At 29.3% G+C, this 21,277-nt stretch overlaps 1 protein-coding gene across 1 annotated transcript; it reads left to right on the top strand.

Annotated features, from left to right (window-relative positions):
• The first annotated feature begins 4,277 nt into the window (after window positions 1-4,277).
• Window positions 4,278-12,832, top strand: LOC137811376 (FAM63A-like protein (DUF544)). Its single transcript, XM_068613081.2, has 12 exons — window positions 4,278-4,678; window positions 7,345-7,463; window positions 7,547-7,653; window positions 7,746-7,833; window positions 9,740-10,805; window positions 10,922-10,976; window positions 11,096-11,177; window positions 11,318-11,398; window positions 11,752-11,856; window positions 11,938-11,987; window positions 12,077-12,197; window positions 12,335-12,832. The coding sequence occupies exons 1-12, from the start codon at window positions 4,474-4,476 to the stop codon at window positions 12,422-12,424; spliced, it is 2,169 nt and encodes a 722-aa protein (XP_068469182.2). The 5' UTR covers window positions 4,278-4,473; the 3' UTR covers window positions 12,425-12,832.
• Window positions 12,833-21,277: the final 8,445 nt, after the last annotated feature.

Genomic DNA, 21,277 nt, shown 5'->3' on the forward strand with positions numbered 1-21,277 from the left:
AGGCATGTCAGCAAAATTATCCTACACTCCACCTGGTTTATCAGAAGCAGGGTGACCCAAGGGTGACCCTGCATTAACCCCGCCAAGAACATTAATGTTCAATGTACATGTGGGGCCTTTCACGAGTTTCAGCTGCGGATCTTTCTACCGATACTCATTACGTTTTTTAGGAACAGCGGTCTTCCCCTGATTCCGTTCATCAGAAATTATCTTCTGAGAAAATTTATGTAATGGTCTAGGAACACGACTCTGATCATGAATCGACGTTTTTCCTCAAATAGCATTATTTCCACTTTTATTTCCCCAACTAGCACCCTTTATTTTTATTTCCCTATCTAGCACCGTTTCTTCCTATGGTTTCATTTTGTATTTTCGAAAAAAGAAACCCTCTTAGAATTTGGTTTATGGGGATGGTGTTTTTATGAATTTTTATTTCTTTGTCTAAAGTGAATGGAAAAGAAAAAAAATAAGTTTAAGAACCAATAAAATAAAATAAAATAATTTTTAAACTTTTTTAAGTATAAAATGTTTTGGAAATTTTAACTAAAAATGGGAGGAATAAATTTTAAATATTTATAAAATTGTAGTGAATTTAAATATTTATAAAATTGAAATAGATGAAAATTTGAAAATTAAAAATTAAATATGTAAAAAATTATGAAGAAATATCAATACAAAGAGAATGAAATAAAATATTTTATAGGTATTTTCATGTAAGAAAGTATTATGGGTAAAATAAATGTAAAACTGTAATATTATTTTGCTTTTTTTTGTATTTTTATAGTAAATTTGAAATGTGAAGAATAAATTATAATACATTTGTAAATATATTTTTATAATAAAATTTGGATGAAAAAATTATAATAAATTATAATGTTGGTATTTTTTGTTTGTTAAAATGATATCAAAATAAGTAATAGTAAAAATTAAATAAAATTGTTTGGATGTTTTATATAAAAAAAATATTAACTGAATGGTTTAAAAAATAATAAATAAAAATTAAGTTATTCATTGATGATATGTATGTAATAATAAAAAAATTAAGTGAATAATTGTGGAAAAGTGATATGACATTGCACATTATTGTCCTGTTATCAGTTTTCTCACACATTTTGTATCATTACTAACATTGTGAATTTTTTTAAAATGTTTTTATGTTTATTAGTTGTGAATTGTTAATTTCTCATTTCAATATTATCTGTGTGTCTATTACTAATTAATACTAATTGATTTTGATTTTTTTTATAATTATGTACTGTATTTTTACTTGAAATTATGTACTAATTTATATTTATAGATTTAACTTTTATGTTGTTGTAGGGTTTAACTTTTTATTTTCTTCATTCTTACAAAAAAAATAAATTTTAAACTAAATATTTTTAATTTATTACTTTTTATTTTTATTTTGTAAAAACTCATTTCTTTCTTCAATAATTATATTCCTAACTATTTTTAAACATTAAAAATATATTTTTTTAACAACCAATGCATTAATTTTTTTAATGGGTCCAAAATTAAAATTATCAATTCTTTTTAATTTATTAATTCGTTTTTACTTTTTATTTTATTTTACTTTATTGGTTCTTAAATTTAATTTTATTCTATTTTATATTTCTTTTCCATTCACTCTAGACAAATAAGTAAAAAATTCTAAAAACACCATCCCCAGAAACCAAATTCTAAGAGAACTTTTTATTTGAAAATACAAAATGAAAACATGGAAAAAAAATGGTGTTAGATAGGGAAATAAAAACAAAAAGGTGCTAGGTAAGGAAATAAAAACAAAAGAATACTAGTTGGGGAAATAAAAGTGGAAATAGTGCTATTTGAGGAAAAACGTCTCATGAATCACCCGACACTGAGCAAGCTCATGCCCTATCATCTTACAGTGAGAGCAAAAAGGAGGGAGTCATTCATATTCCACACCAGCTACAAAAGCATAGTCTGGACGTTCAACCCATATGTGATCGGGAAGAGTGGACAACATATCAATATCTATAAGGACTCTAGCAAACATACCCGTATTCTTTCTCATAATATTCTCATCCAAAGACAAAGGAGTACCAAGACTTCTAATGATGAAAAAAATCGCTCTTGGTTTCCAATACTCCAAAGACAATTTGGAGATTCAAACCCAAGCCAAAGTTTTGGTACTCTTCATGGTAGCTGGAACAAAATCTTTTGTCCAGACAAACAGTCTCAAGAAACCCGAAGATAACTTCAAGGAACCCATCTCAAGGGCCCATCGCATATCACCTAAGTTTTTCTTTTTGCACCTCATAATATTAAAATTCCCAAATTAGTCTTAATCTTTTATTTAAAAAGGACATCGTGAATGAGTTGTTTTTCCACCGTTCTTCTTCTTCTTCGTTCATCAATGGCGTTGGTGGAGACTTATTTTAGCTACATGGAGCAAGGTGGAGGAGTGGGTTGCGTTGCCGAAGTGTTGGTTAATTTTTAGAGGTAAGAATTGAGTTTTTTTCAAGAAGTTGGGTAGTTATGGTGCTTTTAGGTTCCTAGAAATCGAGATTTGGAATTTTGCTACCGATGGATCAATCTGAAACTGAAAATATGATCTACGGATTGACCGCTCCATAAGTAAAACTTTATGTTTTTCAAGGGGTATTATGGAAGAAATTTGTTGATTTATGGATTGTCGTATCCAGAAACAATTTTTCAATTATGGATTGGTGGATCTAGAATGCATTTTTTTGGCTTACGGATTTGATGAATCTAGAATCCATTTCAATCTAGATAACTTTTGGACACACTCATCCAAAAAATTTTTGGATCACTCAATCCAAAACTATGTTATGGAATCATGATTTCAGAAAACAAAAACAATAGGGAAGAGATTAAGAGATACCTCCAAACCACCACCAAGCGAAACGCGTCTCACGGTTCTTTTGCGATGAGATGAAGTCACCGTGCACAAAGAAAGTCAAATAACTGTAGGTCTATAATATGTGTAAAGAAGAAGAAGAAAGAGTGTGGTATTGTGTTTTAGGGTTTGTAGAAAATAATAAGGATAATTTTGTCTATACATAACATTGTGAGGTGCAGGAAAAAAACGTAGAGGTGTAAGAAGAAACTCCCAAATGAGTGTGCTAAGAGAAATCTCCTTCAGCAGTCCGAGCCCAATGATAGCAATCAATCCTTGTAGCGCGTTACACTAAACCAAGCCCAATATATATATAAAATATATTTTTAAATTAATTTTTATAATGTTAAATTTCTAACATGTTTGAAAGGTAGTGCGTGGAATGTTAATTTTTTAATTTGAATAAAAAGATCGCAAACCAATTTTTAGAAGGAAAAATTGGGACAAACGAAGTTGTCTTTAAATTGTTTATATTAGCTGAATTTTTACTTTCTTGATTTTTCAAAAGAAATGAATATTTTTTTTATGAGATACTTAAAGAAGCTGTACGAAAACCAATAATATAACAGAATCTTTAACGCCAATTGGTTACCAAGTTCCATAAAAAAAGTTTTAATGGATCCATAAATTAATAAACTACCTACTTATATTCTGTCCCAACGACCCATCTCTTATCTGCCATTTTATATAAATGTATTTATCACAAAAATCAGATTTTCTTTATTAATTCTACATTTGATTTTCTTTATAATTCTACATTTTCTTTTTTCTTTTAGGTTCTCTTCTAACTGTATCTTTTATGGTGAACTTGCTTTATAGGGCAACAAGTAAAACTTTTACAATGAGAATGAAAACAACCAAGTTTCTAGGCTTTTCTGACTACAACATCACTTACATGATATCTCAAATAATGCAACGGTTGTCCCTTAAATACCAATTACTGCTTCATTTTATTTTCTTATGAAAACTAACTTCCAGAAAGTATTTTCAGAGTTTAAAATGTAACAATTTGAAAGTGTTTTTCCAAAAAAATTAGAGATAAAAGTTTATTAGTAAAAACCTGCATGGTGCAAATAAAAATTGCCTGCGTGGAAGGCTTTATTTAAAATTGGATCTAGGATGAGTTCTGTCCAAGAAAGTCATTCTTCATGCATTTCTATAATTCCAAAAATATTGAAATTTACATAAAATATAAATAAAATTTGTGTTTTCAAGAAAACTATACTATTTTTTAAATAATTATTTTTTCTATTAAATTTTGAATACTTTTATTTATTTGAAATTTTGAAGAAGTTATAAATCATAATGTAAGTTATAAATTAGAAGTTAGTAAAATATATTATTTGAAATATTTTAGAAAATATTATTTTTGTATTGACGGAAGTTAAAAAAAAAAGGATTTGACGGAAAGTTAGTTAGGGGAAAGAAGAAAGAAAAAGATTAGGGAAAGAAAAGAAATAAAAAGCGAGGTTTGACAATAAGGTGGAGCAATCAATGTAAGAAGGTTTCGTAGTCGTACTCCATTGACATATTTGTTTTTCATAAAGTATTGTGGCGTTGTGTGGGTTGGAAGCAAATCGGGAAGCATCGAAATGGCATCGTCGTCTTCCCCTAAGGACCAAGAACAACCACTCAGAGACGAAGATCGTCAAGAGGAACACCCTCCGCCTCCGCCTCCGCCTCAGCCAGAGCCAGTCAAAGACTGCGTCCACAAAACCAAAACGATTCAGTTTCTCGGACGCACCACTCCGATCGTTCTCCAAAACGACAATGGACCATGCCCGCTCCTCGCTATCTGTCAGTGCATTTCGCATCCTAGGGTTTCGCCATTTCGCATCTTTTATTGCTAATACTTAATTCTTAAGATACCGTTTTCTCTGTTGCGTTTCGGATATGGAATTCCCTCTTTTATGTTTCCCCTTTCTCAATGATTTTCTCTTACTCACTATCAATTCTCTTCTCTATTTATTGCCTTTATCTTATTTATGTTAGTTATTGATTCTTCAAGTTGATGCCATGAACCGTTTCCCCTTTTTCTTTTTCGAATTCATATAGTATTTGGTTATTTCTTCATGTTCGTTTTCCCACCACCATCTCCCTTCGTGTTCGTTATTAGGTTGTGCTCATTCTGTTATTTGGCTTCTATTTTTCTTCCCTGGGAGATTTACCAGAGCAATTTTTTTTTATGGATGCCAATTTTTACAATATCCTAGATTATCTTTTTGTTATACTTGATAGCATATCACAAACAAATACCACACACGGAAACTCAACAGGGGTTATTATTTCTAATATTTGGGTTTAGTTGCAACCTATCAAGAAAAACTTATAAGAATTCATATACGAATTCTCTTTCAAATTGGTTGCTGGCCAAGATGCCATTACTCCAACCTGGTTATTTATCTGTCTCTCTTAGGTATTAATTGTGTCAATGCTTTCACTCTTCTGCCAAGTTACTAGTGTCCCCTGTTCAAGGTTTCTCAATCGTGAATCGTGTTACGTTACTTTTAATTGAATACACCGACGTTTTCTGCCACATCCATTTGTTTATATTTTCCCCACTTGCTTGTCTTATTTTCTGTCCTATGAATTGCGGCAAAAGTCGTAGTATATTTTTAATAAACTCTCTTCACCTTCAAGGAAATGATATTATTTATGCTTGGAAGTCTCCCCCAGATTCACTCTCTTTCATCAATTGAAAAAAAAATTATAGTTCTCAGAACTATCTACTACAGTTGTCAATAAAGCAAAATTGCGGGGGAGTTGTGTAACTGGATGAAAAAGCTGTTGGAGCATGCTACAAAGATATTTTTGCAGTTTTAAAACATCGTTTATGGCTGTTTTAGTGTTTAATTCAGGATTTTCCCCCCTTCTTTTGGAGTAGAATGAAACCCTAACTTTCTCAATCACTTTTTGTGTAAATTTTCTGCTGCCCCAACTTGTGCAGCCTCATTTCTCCATGCGTGGCAACTAAATTCAAACCTGTGGGTACCCATCCTACCTTACCCCAACTTTGATGGGAAATTTGCTTTGACTGTGGTTAAGTTCAGGTTTTTCTGGACTTACGAAGTCAAGGTTGAGGATGTAACTCCCTGCACCTGTCTCTGCATCAATATATACATACATACATATCTACACACATATGTGTCCCATTAATATTTAATAAATAATAATAAATTCGAAATATTATTACCTTAATAATAATTGGCCTATAATATTGAATGACCATAGTGAATACATGTAGTGTTTTCCCCTCCCAGACTTAGGTATTATGCCATTCGTGTATGATATTTCTAAGAAAAAAGACATTTGTATATTTTTGAATCTATATATATCTATGAATATTTACTAATTTAAAATGAAATATTGGAAGTGCAGGCCTTCAACATAAATATGAATATAATGTCATACGGGCCTTCAACACAATTTTCTTCAATTCTTTGATTGCTTTTTAGTCCATGTTACACATCACTCTTCCAATGCTATTTCTTGATATTCTTTTTTGATGGATAGGAAAATTCTCGAAATTTCGTGATAGCTTAAATTTATTTGCAATATTTATAGTTTAAATTTTTTTGAAGTGGGTTTAATAAAACCCATTATAGGCATGGAGATGTGTTCAATATTTATGTCTGTCAGGGAGAGCGAAGGCCACTCTATTCCTATGTTTTACTCCTTAGTTTGTGGCCCTCCCTGACCAGAGGTATTTTCTGGCAAACCTGTTACAGTCTCTAGCCGAAGTGACCTTTTCTATCATGCTCTGTTCAGTTCCAGCATTTTCTGTGTTGTAGTCCAGGCCTTTCATCTCACTTTCTTTTGCTCTTTTCTACGATTTACCCTTTACTTTTTTTTTATTTCTAATTGATTAGCATGGCGTCCATCTTGCTACCCATTGTCCTAATATTGTATTTTTAGGTCAGCCATTCCAGACCACACTTTGGGATTTACAACTATGATATCATATACACCACCAATCATCTATCAAGAACTATCTTGTGCTAATGATGGAACTCATACTGCACACATGAAGCTAAACAAAGAATGCAGACATACAATTTTTTCTTTTTTAATGATTATACGTTTTCTTCTCATCCTCTTGTGATTTCCCTGACCACCTATTATTCTTATTTTCATAAATAGTCAGTTATTTCTCATCATACCAATTATCTAAATTTGAGGTCACCTTTGTAGGAATCCTATTATATGTTTTTCCTTCTGATCTACCGTTTCTTCAGTTTGTGTTTTATTTTATATATTTTTCCATTTCTTTTGTACTATTTGGATAGACGTAGGATTCTGCACAAACTGATGCTCTCTACTATTAGACGATAATTTGAAAAATGTAATTAACTGTCTGTCTCCTTATATGCCATGCTTACTTTTTGCACTTTAGACGGGTTACTTGCAACATTTGTTTGGCATCACACTTATTACTTAATTGTTTATATGTTGCAATGTTGCAGGTAATGTTCTCCTACTAAGAAACAACTTAAATTTGAGTCCAGATATTGCTGAAGTCTCACAGGAGAAATTGCTTTCATTGGTTGCTGAACGATTAATTGATTCAAATAGTAATGTGAATGTAAGACTTACATTTGTTATCACTGGTTACACATTCACTCCTGTGATGTAAGTTTATTGACAATTTTTATTATTGTCTTGTAGGACAAAGATGCAGGCTATGTTGAAAATCAACAACAGAACATTGCTGATGCAATTGACTTGCTTCCTAGGCTTGCTACTGGCATCGATGTAAATATAAAATTTAGGAGGTTAGTTCCACAGTTTTGCTCATTTCTTTTTGTAGTTGTGTTCACCCATTAACAATTCTGAAGTTCTGATAAGAATTACACATTAATTACAGAATTGCTGATTTTGAATTCACTCGAGAGTGTGCCATATTTGATCTGTTGGACATCCCTTTGTATCACGGCTGGATTGTTGATCCTCAGGTATTCTTTTTCACCCTCAATCCAAATTTATTAGTTCTATCATGTCATGTATTTTTTTATTCAGAATAATTTGATTAAAATCTTTTAATTTTGTTTGCGTCATTGATTGACAACTTAATGATTATTTTGAATTTGGATACAAGGCAAGTACATTTTGTGTGTTTGTGGGGGGTTGTTCAACTATCATTTTGTTGTGACTATTAAGGGATATTACGATGTTATAAAAAATAATTGAGGTAGTTATTGTAAAACTGCAATCCTTTGGGATGCCAAATGAATTTGGGAGGTTCTGGAAGAACATTTTCTTGCTAGTTGTTGGCATTCGGTCAAGTTGTACTGTGCCTGTAACAATCTTGCTGTATGTAAAATGAGATATGTATTTTAACTCATCAATGTTAGTCAAGGACATTCCTTTGTTTTCAGTACATTCCAGTGGCCTGGTAACCATTCCTCTTTCCTCATTCACTTCATTTTTTGTTAGGTAACCCCGTAAGTAGTTAGCTACTGTTAAAAGCATTAGTAACAAAACTGGTCATGGTCACATAGGATGGTACTGCTTTGGTACCAATGCGAGAATAAAGAAACTGAGAAGGAATATAATGAATTCTATGTGTTGTGTACACACATGAGTATTCTTATTTATAATGAAGAAGAGATACAATAATAAGTAACAAAATAGTATCTAATAATGAGAAATATGTAGTATGGTATTTCCTCGTCAAATCATATCATATATCCCATTTTAATGTAATCAAATCACATCTCTAACATAATCAAATCACATCTCTAACATAATCAAATCATATCTATAGTATTCTTCCTCTACATATATATCATACTAGGAAAGCTTGTTACAACACTTGTCGGTAAACCATCACTAGTAAACAATATTATTGGAAAAATGTTAGTGGTAAATAATAACACTTTCTGAAATAAAAAAAGCTCTGCAAAGAGTTGTTGGTGATGAACAATAACAATGACAATTAATAGTGTATCCGGTGTGAATAGCAACACTAGACAAAGAAACTAGAAAATGTATACGATGTTTAAATTTTTTATTCTTATGAGTAGTGGCCTTGTAGGGAAATCATGGATTTGAATTCCCTTATGGTTAGGCTCTTGATACCTTGTTGAAAATATTAGTGAACAAATGTCACATTTTGACCGAAAAATAACATCAATCAACATATGCTTAAAAATATCATCAATGTTGATATTTTTTATTTATTAACAATTATTTGACATTTAAATAATTTTTTTCATTTAGTGGCAATTGAAATACTTTATCCAAACAAGAAAATTAAAATTGAACCAATTTGAATTTCCTTATCCAAACAAAATATTTTAAAAAATGAACCTATTTGAAATGAGATCAATTTTAATTCAACGTATTTAAATGTTTAAGAAGCTGGAAACTTCCGTATCCAAGATTTTGATTCATATCTACCTATCATTTTGGGACCAAGATAGGAACAGGAAGATCAAGAAGCAGAATTACTGCCAGGAAACAAAATCTTGGTATCAAGAAAACGGAATGTGAGAAAATGTCTTGAAGAAGGGTGAATAATTTGATAAAGTGGAACATAATTACAGTGTGGACAAGGTGAATGCTGTGGGGAAGGGGGTATTAGCTAAGTAACTATAAGTAGTTGTGTTACTATGTGTTAATTCCCATTAATGAAGTGTATCACGGTATAAATGGAACACAAGGAAGGAAAGGAGAGCATTTTGTTACTACGTCACTATGTGTGGTTCAATTCAATTGCATACTGTAAATTTTAAGTGGCCAACTGGGGTCTTAAATGTTTATCAAAATGTTGTCTTTATGTTTTTCTCAAACAATGTGGGGTTTATTTATTATTCTTTGATGTGTTCATTTGATATAAAAAATGTTCATTTGAGCCAGGATTATGACACTGCAAATGCAATTGGATCAAAGTCCTATAATGCTCTTATGGGAGAGCTTGTCTCTCTTGAAACACTAAACATGGATGTCCATCATAAAAATGTTGCAGAAGAAGATTGTGTTGACTTTGTGGCTGCAACAACTGCTACTCTTGGAGTTCCTTCTCCCAGTATTTCAAAAGCCAGGTCTTTTGATGATTCTTCTCAATCTGTTTCTGACCTGATACCAAGAAAAGGTGATCGTGAAGAAGAGGCAGAGTTGTTGAGAATCTTGAAACTGTCCGAGGGTGATTCTAATGCTTCAATAAGTGATCCTGTTGCAGTTCACGTTGATGGAGGAGAAATTTCTGTCAGTATGGGTAGAAATATTAGTAATGAACAGGTTTTAGATATGGATTCTGGAGATAAACTAGGAAATAGCACTGGTGCTGGTAACAGTCACTTTCATGATCAAGAGCCTTCTGTATCCAATGACTTCACTGCTTCTGGCAAATACCTCAACAAACAGATATCTTCTACATCTATACTGGGAGAGGCAGCTAATTCATCCTTAAAGACTGATACAATGAGTGACCTTCATCAATCAACTTATACGGGACCCAAAGAATCTTTTGACCAAAATGATGTGATAGAGAAGAACAGCCTTGATGCATTGGTTCTGAATGAGAGTGAAGTTATCTCTTCTCACGAAGAATACTCTGTCTCCGATGTTTCCGGAGGAGATGGAAAAGTCCATGATCAGTCCACTCCTATAACTATAGATCATGAAGTTGTAGGTGAATCTCATGGACCTGATGCAACAAAATCATTACAGTTGTCCCCAGGCCATGCAGACTCAGATTCATGTAGCATCAGATATCAGCAAACTGATGTTTCTGGAGCATTGACTTCAAGTGTTCATGGGAGTGAGCCCATATATGAAGGAGAGGAATGTGTGTTGGACAGAAGAACATTTGAGGACCGTGAACCTGTTTATGAAGGTGAGGTCGTACTTGCAGAACAGGCTGACAAAAGCACCTTAGCTTCTCCTGATCTTAGAGCTAAGGATGAACTAACTCCAGAACAAGGTTAGTGGTGCTATATATCATATAAATGGATTGGTTCTGATTATGATTAGAGTATTATTTTCTTAGATAATTATATGTTTTTATCTAATGGGAGACATGTCCTTTTATTGTCATAGGTGAATTGATCAAGAGTTTCTTGAGGAATAATGCCAGCCAGTTGACATTTTATGGGTACCGGATGCCTTCTTCTGGTCTAATTATCTTGTTCTATTTTGTGTTCCTTATATTTCTCTTCATTGTCTGAGACGAATTTTCTTTTTACATTTTATATATGATTAATTCTTTTGCAGTCTTTTCTGTTTACAAGATGGGCTTAAAGAGCGTGAGCTGTGTGTTTTCTTCCGTAACAATCATTTCAGCACTATGTTCAAGGTCAGTAAAAGTCATCGAATATTATTCCTTTGGACATTTGGATTACTGATATCAAGTGCAGTGGCACCTTTTTGTCATTGAGAAAATGTTGGCTGTCTTGGAGAGTCTTCATACTAAAGTTATTTTCTCTTTATCCACAGTATGAGGGTGAGCTCTATCTTCTAGCCACTGATCAAGGTTACATTAATCAGCCAGATCTGGTCTGGGAAAAACTGAATGAGGTAAAAAGTATTGTTATATGATCTTTTTTGTTGGGATCATTTAAAAAAAATTCCTTCCATGTTGCCACTGGTAGATGTAGATATTCTCAATTAAACATCCTGAAAATTGAAAGTTTATATGCTTGGTGATTTGAGCTCCTTCAGCACTTGGGGACAAGTTGTGCAGGCAGTTTTTTTAAAACTTGTAGTGAATTCTGTGTGCAGGAATCTTTATATAGTATGTTGTGCTGTATGGTTTCAATTTTTATTGTACTATTAGCATAGCCTTCCTGGTCCATCTTATCCTATTTTGTGTTTTCTTACCGTCTTTGAGTAAATATTAAATTGCGGAAAGTTTGTTAATGTACTTTCAGGTCAATGGTGATACACTGTTTATGACCAGTAATTTCAAGGAATTCAAGGTAGAAAACCAAGAAAATAGCACATGGGATGAAAACAATGCTCTGACCAGCACTGCTGTATGTATATTCTCTTAAATGAGGAATATGTTAATCTTTGCAAACCAATTTTTCTTAGATATTGACATCTTCTCGTTTCAGGACTATCTTGCCAGCATCGATAGTGCAGCACAGGCAGGCTTAGACATCAAGTAATTTTCATAATTTGCTGTTGGCCATGAAAACTTTAAATTATTCCTCTTCAAAATTTTAGTCTTAACTATTGTGCAATTTTTGACAGTTCTGATCTGCAATTAGCAATAGCCTTGCAACAACAGGAATTTGAGCAGCAGCCATCCCGCCAGAATAATTTACAACAACCATCCATTAGTGGTAACTCTAGACTGGTCACAGGACCCCAGGTACATATGTTTTTACTGCAACTAATTTACAGTGTTTTTGGCCAATGATATTATTGTCTGCAGTGTTTGACTGCACTGGTAACGCTGCTTAGATGAAAGTTGAAATTTCAAGAATTTACTGGTAATGCTAATTGCAGGTTGCAAGAAACACTGGAAGACAGTCTTCGTCTGCATCTACATCTCCCAGGCCTGATGGAAAATCCAAAGAAAAATGTATAGTGATGTGAAATTGAGAGTTTGTCTAGAAGCATGCATTTCAAAATGTGTCACCCTGATAATTGTATCCCCATAACAGCAATCTGATTCAGCTTGTATGAGATATTAGGTTAAATTGCTTGTGTAAATATTGGAAGTATATAGTGTACAACAGTGCCAGGTCCTTTTTAACTGTGACCACAACGCCCAATCCCTTCCCGCCACTTAATATTGTCTGCTCTGGACTAACCATCGCAACCATAGTATGCTGATTCCCTGTGCAGCACTTTAAAGTAGGGAGTTAAAGGCCACTGAGACACAACTCAGGATTTTAACATTGCGGTTTCACCTGGTCCTCCATCTATAATATTGATGTAATATTGCCAGATAGAAATTGATTGAGAGAATGAAAGTGCATCATATTAATTTTTTTACCAAAACAATTTATTTTAAATTTTTTGAAGTGAGACATTTTTTTTTCGTCCTTCTATTGACAACTTTTAAACTCAGCTAGTAATCCAACTTTTAAACAAACTCCTGACAAGATGTTTTTAAAACTGCAAACATTTATTTTGACGTTCAATAAAACTGGTATTGAGTATAGGTCACTTCTTTGATAAATTGTACAAATTTTGTAGCTTTTGGAGCTGATATTAAGTGTGGTAGTCGAATCTTGTTTGTCATAATGTCAGCATCAGGTTATTCCCATTAGAATTAGATTTGGTGGTGTTAATTGTGTGCCTTATGTTTTGTTTGGACATTAAGTGAAAATAGAATAATAAAAAAAATTAATAATAAAGAAGTGAATGAAAAAATATAGCCATATAATATGGCAATGGAATTATAAATGGTATATAGGTCATTTATTTCTTTTACTGTTTTACTCCAAATTAGGAGAGGTTTTTGTTCATGTCAGTCTCATCTTAATTCTTTTCTTCTTTTTGATTTCCATTCCAAACCATGGAGAATATTTTAGTACATTTTTTCTTCTTCTTTAAGTTTTTTTCATCTTTTTCTCCTTATTTTAAAAATTATAATAGGTGATCATTTCGGTTTGTCCCATAGATTTGAACATATTTGAACGATAATACGAAGTAAGAAATTTGTGTTTGTCCTGTTATATAATTTAATTAAAACAAAATGATTTAACAATTGAAATAATAAATATAATAAACAATGAGATTTTGTGTAATGAGGAACAAAAAAACAATAATGGGGAGGAGTGAAAAGAGTTTTTTGTTATTTTATTGTGGTCAGGTGAAACGAAAGTGATGGATGGAAGATCCCTTATGGTATGAGGGGTTTGGTTTTTAGTTTGATTTGTTGCGTATTGTGTTTGGTTCTGGGTACATAATTTGTCGTGTTTAATTGAGGTGAGATTTTAACGGGACCACTCTAAGTTATCGTGTTATTAAGGAAGAAGTGAATAATGGCAGAAGACGACAGCACTACAGCTGTGATGCTGATGCAATCTCCAGCTGTTACCTTCCTTCATTCACTACCACACCAAAACCATTTTATTTTATTTAAATTCTCATATCTCATTTCGTTAATTACCCTGTTTTCTTCCTCTATTCAATCACTTGGGACTCTTTCTCAAAATATTCTTTCATAAACATTTCTAAAAAGAATAAAATAAACATCTTTACTCTTATGATCAGATCTTTAGCCCACTATAAAAACCCTAAACTTCCAATTGTAGTACGGTGAGCATTATTAACTTGATGAGTTTTCATAAGTTGGGTACAAAAGTAATACCACAATAATTTACAACTAAAATAAAAGATGAAAAGAAACAAAATAAACAATAAATAATAATATAATTTTATTAAAAAAATAAATAAAATTACATACTATTTTTTTAATTTAAAAAGAAAATAATAATACTTAGTGATTTTTCCCATTTAATTGACCTCACTTTCTTTAATTAAGCGATGAATGTAGTCATTACTTAAGTGTCCACATTTTTCACATTAGTGAGTGATGATGTAGTCATTATATGCTATTTCGACATCACTTAAGCAATATTGGTCTAAACATAGCTATTTTTAGAAAATAGAAAAAAATCAATGAAAATCTCAACCAATTTTATTTCAATGCACCAAATAAATCTTTTGTATTATTTTCAACTCCCATTTAATCCATAACAAAAGGTATACTTCACATTAACATGAATCATACTCAAAGAGAGATGCATATAACAACTTCCTTGTACATTTATCTAACATTTCAAATATAACACCCTTCACACATTTAATAATAAATTTATTAAATAAATGTAAACATTAAACATTAACTAGCTTTAGCTAGATGTATTGTGTCTACAAGCTTAGGCTTCCTTTGATACTTCCAAAAAACCAATCAAGTTCCATACAAACTTTTCTCATTATAAATCTTTATTTCAACAACATCTCCCCTTAAGAAACCTTATAAAGAGGAGAAGAAAACAAAATACTCTTAGTAGAAATTGAATCATTTACCGATAACTCATTTAATTGGTTTAATATATTCCTTATCTTTCTATCCTTAATTTGCAATCTAACAGACCTATAATAATCAAAATCTTGTTTAAAGGTAATAAATGCTATTAAATGCGTATCTTGACTTGACGTTGGTCAACCTATTTATAGAGATGTATTGAGTCCTCATGGTTATAGACCTAGATTAACATGAATATCACGATTAATTCATGAATTAATTTTGACAAAGCATACATATTATTTGCAAAATTTAAACCTATATTTAAGAGAGACATTTACTTTGACTTGTCGATGTACTCTCGACTTTAACAGTTAGGGAACTATACGACTAAACATCCTAAAACATCTCGACAAAATATGTGTTATATACTATTTTGACATATGTAATACATGTGCGAATTTATCTAATAATGAGTTTACATAAAATCATGTTTTCTTTTTCAATCCACCTTTTTATTCTTAATAATACTAATTTAAGAATAAGTAATTATCCTTCTTTGCTTCTTTCTATTCATCCTAATGTGTTAAACTTTTTTACAACAACTTTACGTGGTTGTAATTTCTTGGGTGTAAAATTACTTGACACATTTTGCAATTTAGTTGAATTGAAAAATATGATGTATTTATTGTTAGTTTCACCTTTGTCTATTTCAAATTTCAAATTTATGGGAATATGATGTAAAAGAAGGACATGTAAATTGGAGAGACATAATAAAAGGGTAAAAGTTTGTGTTTCTCTTGTCTATTCATTCTCCACCACACACTCATCCACTATACAACACCAACTTTTGACCTAATCACATATTTTATAATTATATTTTTTTCATTGTATCAATAGTCTTCTTGTTTCTTCTTCAGTTTTTGTACAAATTCATCTTTTAATGTTTCCACATTCATGATTTTTTTTATATAAAAACATGGTGTACTTGTTTCATTTCCTTTCCATCTTGGATCACATCACATGTCTGCGCTTCTAAGCTAATTTTTATTACTTATGTTAAATTAAAGTAAAGATAAATAATAAAATATAACAATACCATATAAAATGCAAAATATATCTAACTTCTATAATTATTGGATTTAAAGAAAAACAATTTAATTAACTAAAACATAGAAAATGGTATGATACTAAAAACATACAAAAGTAACATTTAATCCCTAAACTCTTTTTTATAAATAGACACCTTAAATTTTAATTTTACAATAATTCATTCTCAAAGTTTATCTCATCCACTATTAGATACTTCAAATTTTTTTTATCGTTGTTCCAAAAATGATCCTCTTATTTTATTATTTTTATCCAATATATGTCCAAATTCTTAATTGATCAAACTTTATAAAAAAATTCTAACGTGTTCAGGTTAAATAACTTGTATTAAACGTTAATAATTCATTGTTTTTTTCTTTTTGTTTCATATAAATAATAATAAGAATTTATAAAGAAAGAAAGTCATAAAAGATCTATTTGATTATACAGATAAATTTTATTTGAGTAAAGTTTTTACTTTGTTTATGTAAAAAATCTAGTACTTTGACTTAATTTGATTTAATTTGTCTATTACGTGATGGTGTTATCTTAAAAAAAAATATTTATACATTGTAAGAGTAAACTTTATAATCTGTATTCTGAATTGATATAAGTATTAATTAAGATAAATTGATAAATTGTAATAATTGATTAAAATTAAGATATATATCTATAAAAATTAATTAAAACAAAATTAAAGTTTAAGGCAATTATTTGTAAAATAGAAAAGAAAATAAATACTAATAAATTTTGACGATTAGAAACAATTTACATAAAAGGGTAAAAGGCCACGCATTTTTAGACTATGGAAACACTATCTTCTTTTAACAAGACAGGGTAAAATTCGAATTTCCTTTTTTTTACTTTTATTTATTTTTATGTTTATTCTTGTGATGAAAAGAAAGAGTACATAATTGGAGAAATTGGTAGATATGAGATGTTGCTTGAAAGGTTGTGATTCTAATGTTATGGATAAAATGCTTCCTTCTTTTGCACGCAACACCTACTCTTCAAACAAAAGTAATCTCAGACAAAGTAATAAGAATATTCATTTCAGATTTTTATATGCTTTTTTTTCGCAATTGGTTTATGCATTTATAACTTTTCTTTTCATCATTCAACCTCTTCTAAAGTAGACACAAAAAAAACTCCACAAATTTCAGTCTCTCAAGATGTCCGTGACTTATTTTGCTCTCTTGCAAAATTGTCATCAATTTAATCTCTTCGTTACAAAATAACAGTATTCTCCATGCAAAATCATAACAAAATAATAATAATTTTTTAGTTTTGTTTTTTATAAGAAGCTTCTCATTATATAAATTTTGTTTACTTAGTATGTTAGTTTGGATATAATCAATTTATTTATAGGGTTGAGTTGATATATAGAATGTCGAGTTTAATTAGTATAAATATTATTCTTAAATTTTTGTATTAGTTAAATAAACATATTAATTTTGATTAGAAACATATCTTTTCTAGAAAGTGGAGAATCGATCATGTGAGAATGATATCCTAAATATATGTATCTGAAAATATTTCAGTTTTTATTTAAATTTAAATACTTATTATTAATCATAATCTTAAAAAAAGAGATTGATGTGGAGGAATAAATGAGAAGGTGGAAGAAAGAAATTGAAATTGGATCTGAAATTACTAGGCTTGGTCGGAAAGGAGATATTTATGATTTTGATGGTGAAAACCGTGTTCATATGAAAGGTTTTTTGTTGTATTTAAGAAAGGGGTTGCTTACAGAACATAAACACTGTCACTTTCTTTGATTTCACCCTCTACCCTCTAAATACTGCAATATGTGTAGCCTTCTTATACATAATTAATTTGCACATAAAGTAAAGAAGATGGAAGATGAAAAGCATAACACCACCAAATGTGACAGCTCAACCTTCAACCCACTTTATGAACAACTAAAAAAATTAAACTTAAATGAAGGTTGGTGCCAAAAGATATGCATCTTTATTTTCTTTTCATATTAGTGGAGCATTCCAATTGGTTCACTCCTTTTTTTTCATATATTTTTGTTCAACCTAATGGAATTGAATCATATTTTGCTGTTGGGTATATATTAAAGAAGTCGGTTAATTTAAAACATTAAATTATGATAACTCATTCTTTGTTTTTCTTTTTGGTACAACTAACTATTGTTGAATTTAGCACTCATCAACTTTTTCCTCCCACTAATTAGTTGAATTTATATACCATCCATAATAATAATTATTACTAGCGCAAACACAGAACTTGTTAGTATCTATTTATCTGTATTTTCTTTTTTGCTTAATTTTTACGATGATAGAAATCTAACATACATAAAAAATAATTTTGAATGAATCGAAATTGAAAAACAAAAATTAATATGTAAAAGAAAAATGAAAAATGATGAATTAATTAAATAACATTTCTTTTTTGGGTTTAAGTTTTTTTTTTTGGAAGTGTAGGTTATTTTATTTGATTTGTGAGATTTTGTGTGGAAATGGATGAGAGTATATATGCTCTCTCTTTCTTCCTATTGTTGCCTTAAAATAAGAAATTATGGAAAGAGTTAGAGAGTTAGTTTGAGTATAAAAAATGTACATTAATATTAATTTAAAAAATATAAAATAATTTATTTTTTAAATAATTCATATGAAATGACAAAATACTTAATAAAATGAGATATATTTAATAGGATAAAATCAGAAAAAAAATTGTATACACCAAAAGACCGTTATAAAAAAAAGAATCTCTTTATATATATAAATATAGATTATTATTATTATTATTGATATAACTAGTTGTTCAATGAAATTACTCTATCAACTATGAAGTAACTTAATTAATCTTTAGACATATACATTCACTACAAGAAAATCATAAAATAGAAACCAATTTTTAGATACCAAAATAATTAGTTGTAATAGTAACTAAATTAGAGACCATTTTAGAAACTAAATAAAATATTAGTTTCTAAATTAGTTTCTATTATTGTTAAATAGTTTCTAAATTGGTATCTAATTAGCAACCAAAGTTTTAACTACCAATTATTTAGTTTCTAAATTTGGTCTCTAAAACCTTGGAAGCATCGATAGTCTAATCAGTATAAATCTTAAAGGAAGGAAAAAATATGATGAAAATTTAAAAAAATCTAAGAAAAATGCATTTCCAAATAAATTACATATCAACAATGGGTATTATTATCTCTTTTAAGTAGTTAGTGGGTAATTTTAAAAATAATATATAATTTAAACAAACTACGTGTTGTTATTTCGTATAATAAAAATATTAATACACATTAAATTGTGAAAAAAAGTTTATTATGGCGTTAAATTTCAGAATACGCTGACCTAAAATTATTGAAGTAAAAAAAAAAAAAATTAATTCAACAACTAACATTATTGGTGTGTGATAACAATAGAATAACTGTAAGACTTGAGCTAGACACAACAAAAGGAAACAGTTACCGTTGGTCACATTGCTTAAAGTAGATGAGTGCTAAAATTAACTGCCAAATATTTGTTTATATTATTTTTAATAATTAAATTAAATGTGTTTAAAATAGATTTAAAAAATTGCAACCCACGTGTTGATAATGCAAGTTAATTTTGTCTTGTATTTGAAAGCCTCTAAAAATGAGTAGTCTATAAAGTTTTGTGAGTGCAATAGATGAAACATGTTTCTGTTATTGTTGAGGCAAAATTACTTTATATGAATGAGAGGCATTTATAAGGAGACACAAGCCAAAAATATCTTTATTAATGTTTTACAAATTATGTTAATATATAATAACATAATATCACAGTGTTTATTACATTACAATAGATCTACTTTCATGTTTTAACATTGAAGAAGCAAGCATGTGGATGCCACGTTTGTTATGTTCAGTGTCCTACAAGTTTTCTACATGCATGAGGCAATACTTCCACAAGCCTTGTTTGATTCTCTTTATTAAAGAAAAATATTTTCTTAAAAATAATTTTACTTTAAAATGTCAACTTATTTTTATAAGTTTTCTTCAAGAAATATGTAATTTATTGAAATTTTAGTCCAATATATTGTGATATTGACATTAATATTTTGTTTGAAATAGTACATTTGATGGATGAATTTGTGAGGAAAATAGTTATTTAAATTAAAATAAATATCATAAAAATTGAAAAAAATTATGAAAGTTTATGAATAATATAACGAACGTGGTTAAAATTTTAATTTTATTTGATCGATAGAAAAGTAAATTATAAATTTATTTTCTAAAAATAATTGAAAAATAAATATGATTTATTAATTTATATATTTTAATTGTTTGTAACTAAAGTATTATTTTCATTCCTGTCTAAGAATTGACATTAGATAAATTACTATAATTTTTTTTTTCCTTTTTTAATATTTGTAATTGTAAAAGATGTGTATGAAAGTTTAAAAATACAATAAGTTTATTAATCCATAAAGTACATGTGTAATGAATACTAAAAACTACAGTAAAATGCATGCATGGTATGAATGAAAAAGTGATACTAAAATAATATCTTAATAATGTTGAATATCTCAGTTAAGAAAATACGAATAATTTAATATTATTAATATATAAAACATTGTTAAATAAAAATAAATAATACTTAAATATTTATAATTATAAAAAATTTAATAAAAAAAGAAATTTTATATTAAATTTAAATAATAATAATATTTTTTATTTATAATTTAATTATTATTAGTAGTGTTATTATTATTTTACATAAATATTTAAATTTATTTTTATAACATTATTTTATTTATATTATATAATATTTATATATACAATCGATTAACTTAACATATAATCAATTATATTTTATATAATAATATTAATAATAATTAATAAATTAATATATTTTATAATAATTTAATATTAAATATATATATATATATATATATTTAAACTAGTAATAATAAAAATGTGGATAATATTTGTCAAATCGATTATTTATAAAAAAATAAAAATAAAAGCTGTCAGTAACATAACAAACTCATAGGGGACTTTCTCCTGCTTTTTCTACAAGGAATTCATTTTTCTCCATTTGCATTTTAGTGCTTTTCAGTAAAAACAAACAATGATTTTATCTACATAAACAGTCAAGCAGAAAACAAAATAAATAAATAAATTTAAATAAACTAAAAACATTTGAAGAAAGTTTAGAAAGAAGAAGTGAAAAGCATGATGAAAATGATAAGTGTTTTACATGTTTAAACAAAGGTTTAATAGAGTCCTTGAAGTGCCTAATTATTTTGTCTGTTTGTTATCTCTCTTTACTTGTAAAGGCACAGATTTTTATTTTCTTTGGTAGTGATAGGTGTGATAAACCCAAAACCATTGTCGCCAATAAAATGAAAGTACCTTAGCCTAAAAATCC

The sequence above is a fragment of the Phaseolus vulgaris genome, chromosome 2 (genome assembly GCF_051622355.1).
Source record: "Phaseolus vulgaris cultivar YP4 chromosome 2, ASM5162235v1, whole genome shotgun sequence".
Classification (NCBI taxonomy): domain Eukaryota; kingdom Viridiplantae; phylum Streptophyta; class Magnoliopsida; order Fabales; family Fabaceae; genus Phaseolus; species Phaseolus vulgaris.

Bases quoted from the DNA above. Each gene is read 5' to 3' on its own strand.
- LOC137811376 (XM_068613081.2), top strand. From the start codon at position 4,474: ATGGCATCGTCGTCTTCCCCTAAGGACCAAGAACAACCACTCAGAGAC. The intron at 7,464-7,546 runs GTAAGACTTACA...ATTGTCTTGTAG, and splicing joins ATTCAAATAGTAATGTGAAT to GACAAAGATGCAGGCTATGT. The intron at 11,988-12,076 runs GTAATTTTCATA...AATTTTTGACAG, and splicing joins CAGGCAGGCTTAGACATCAA to TTCTGATCTGCAATTAGCAA.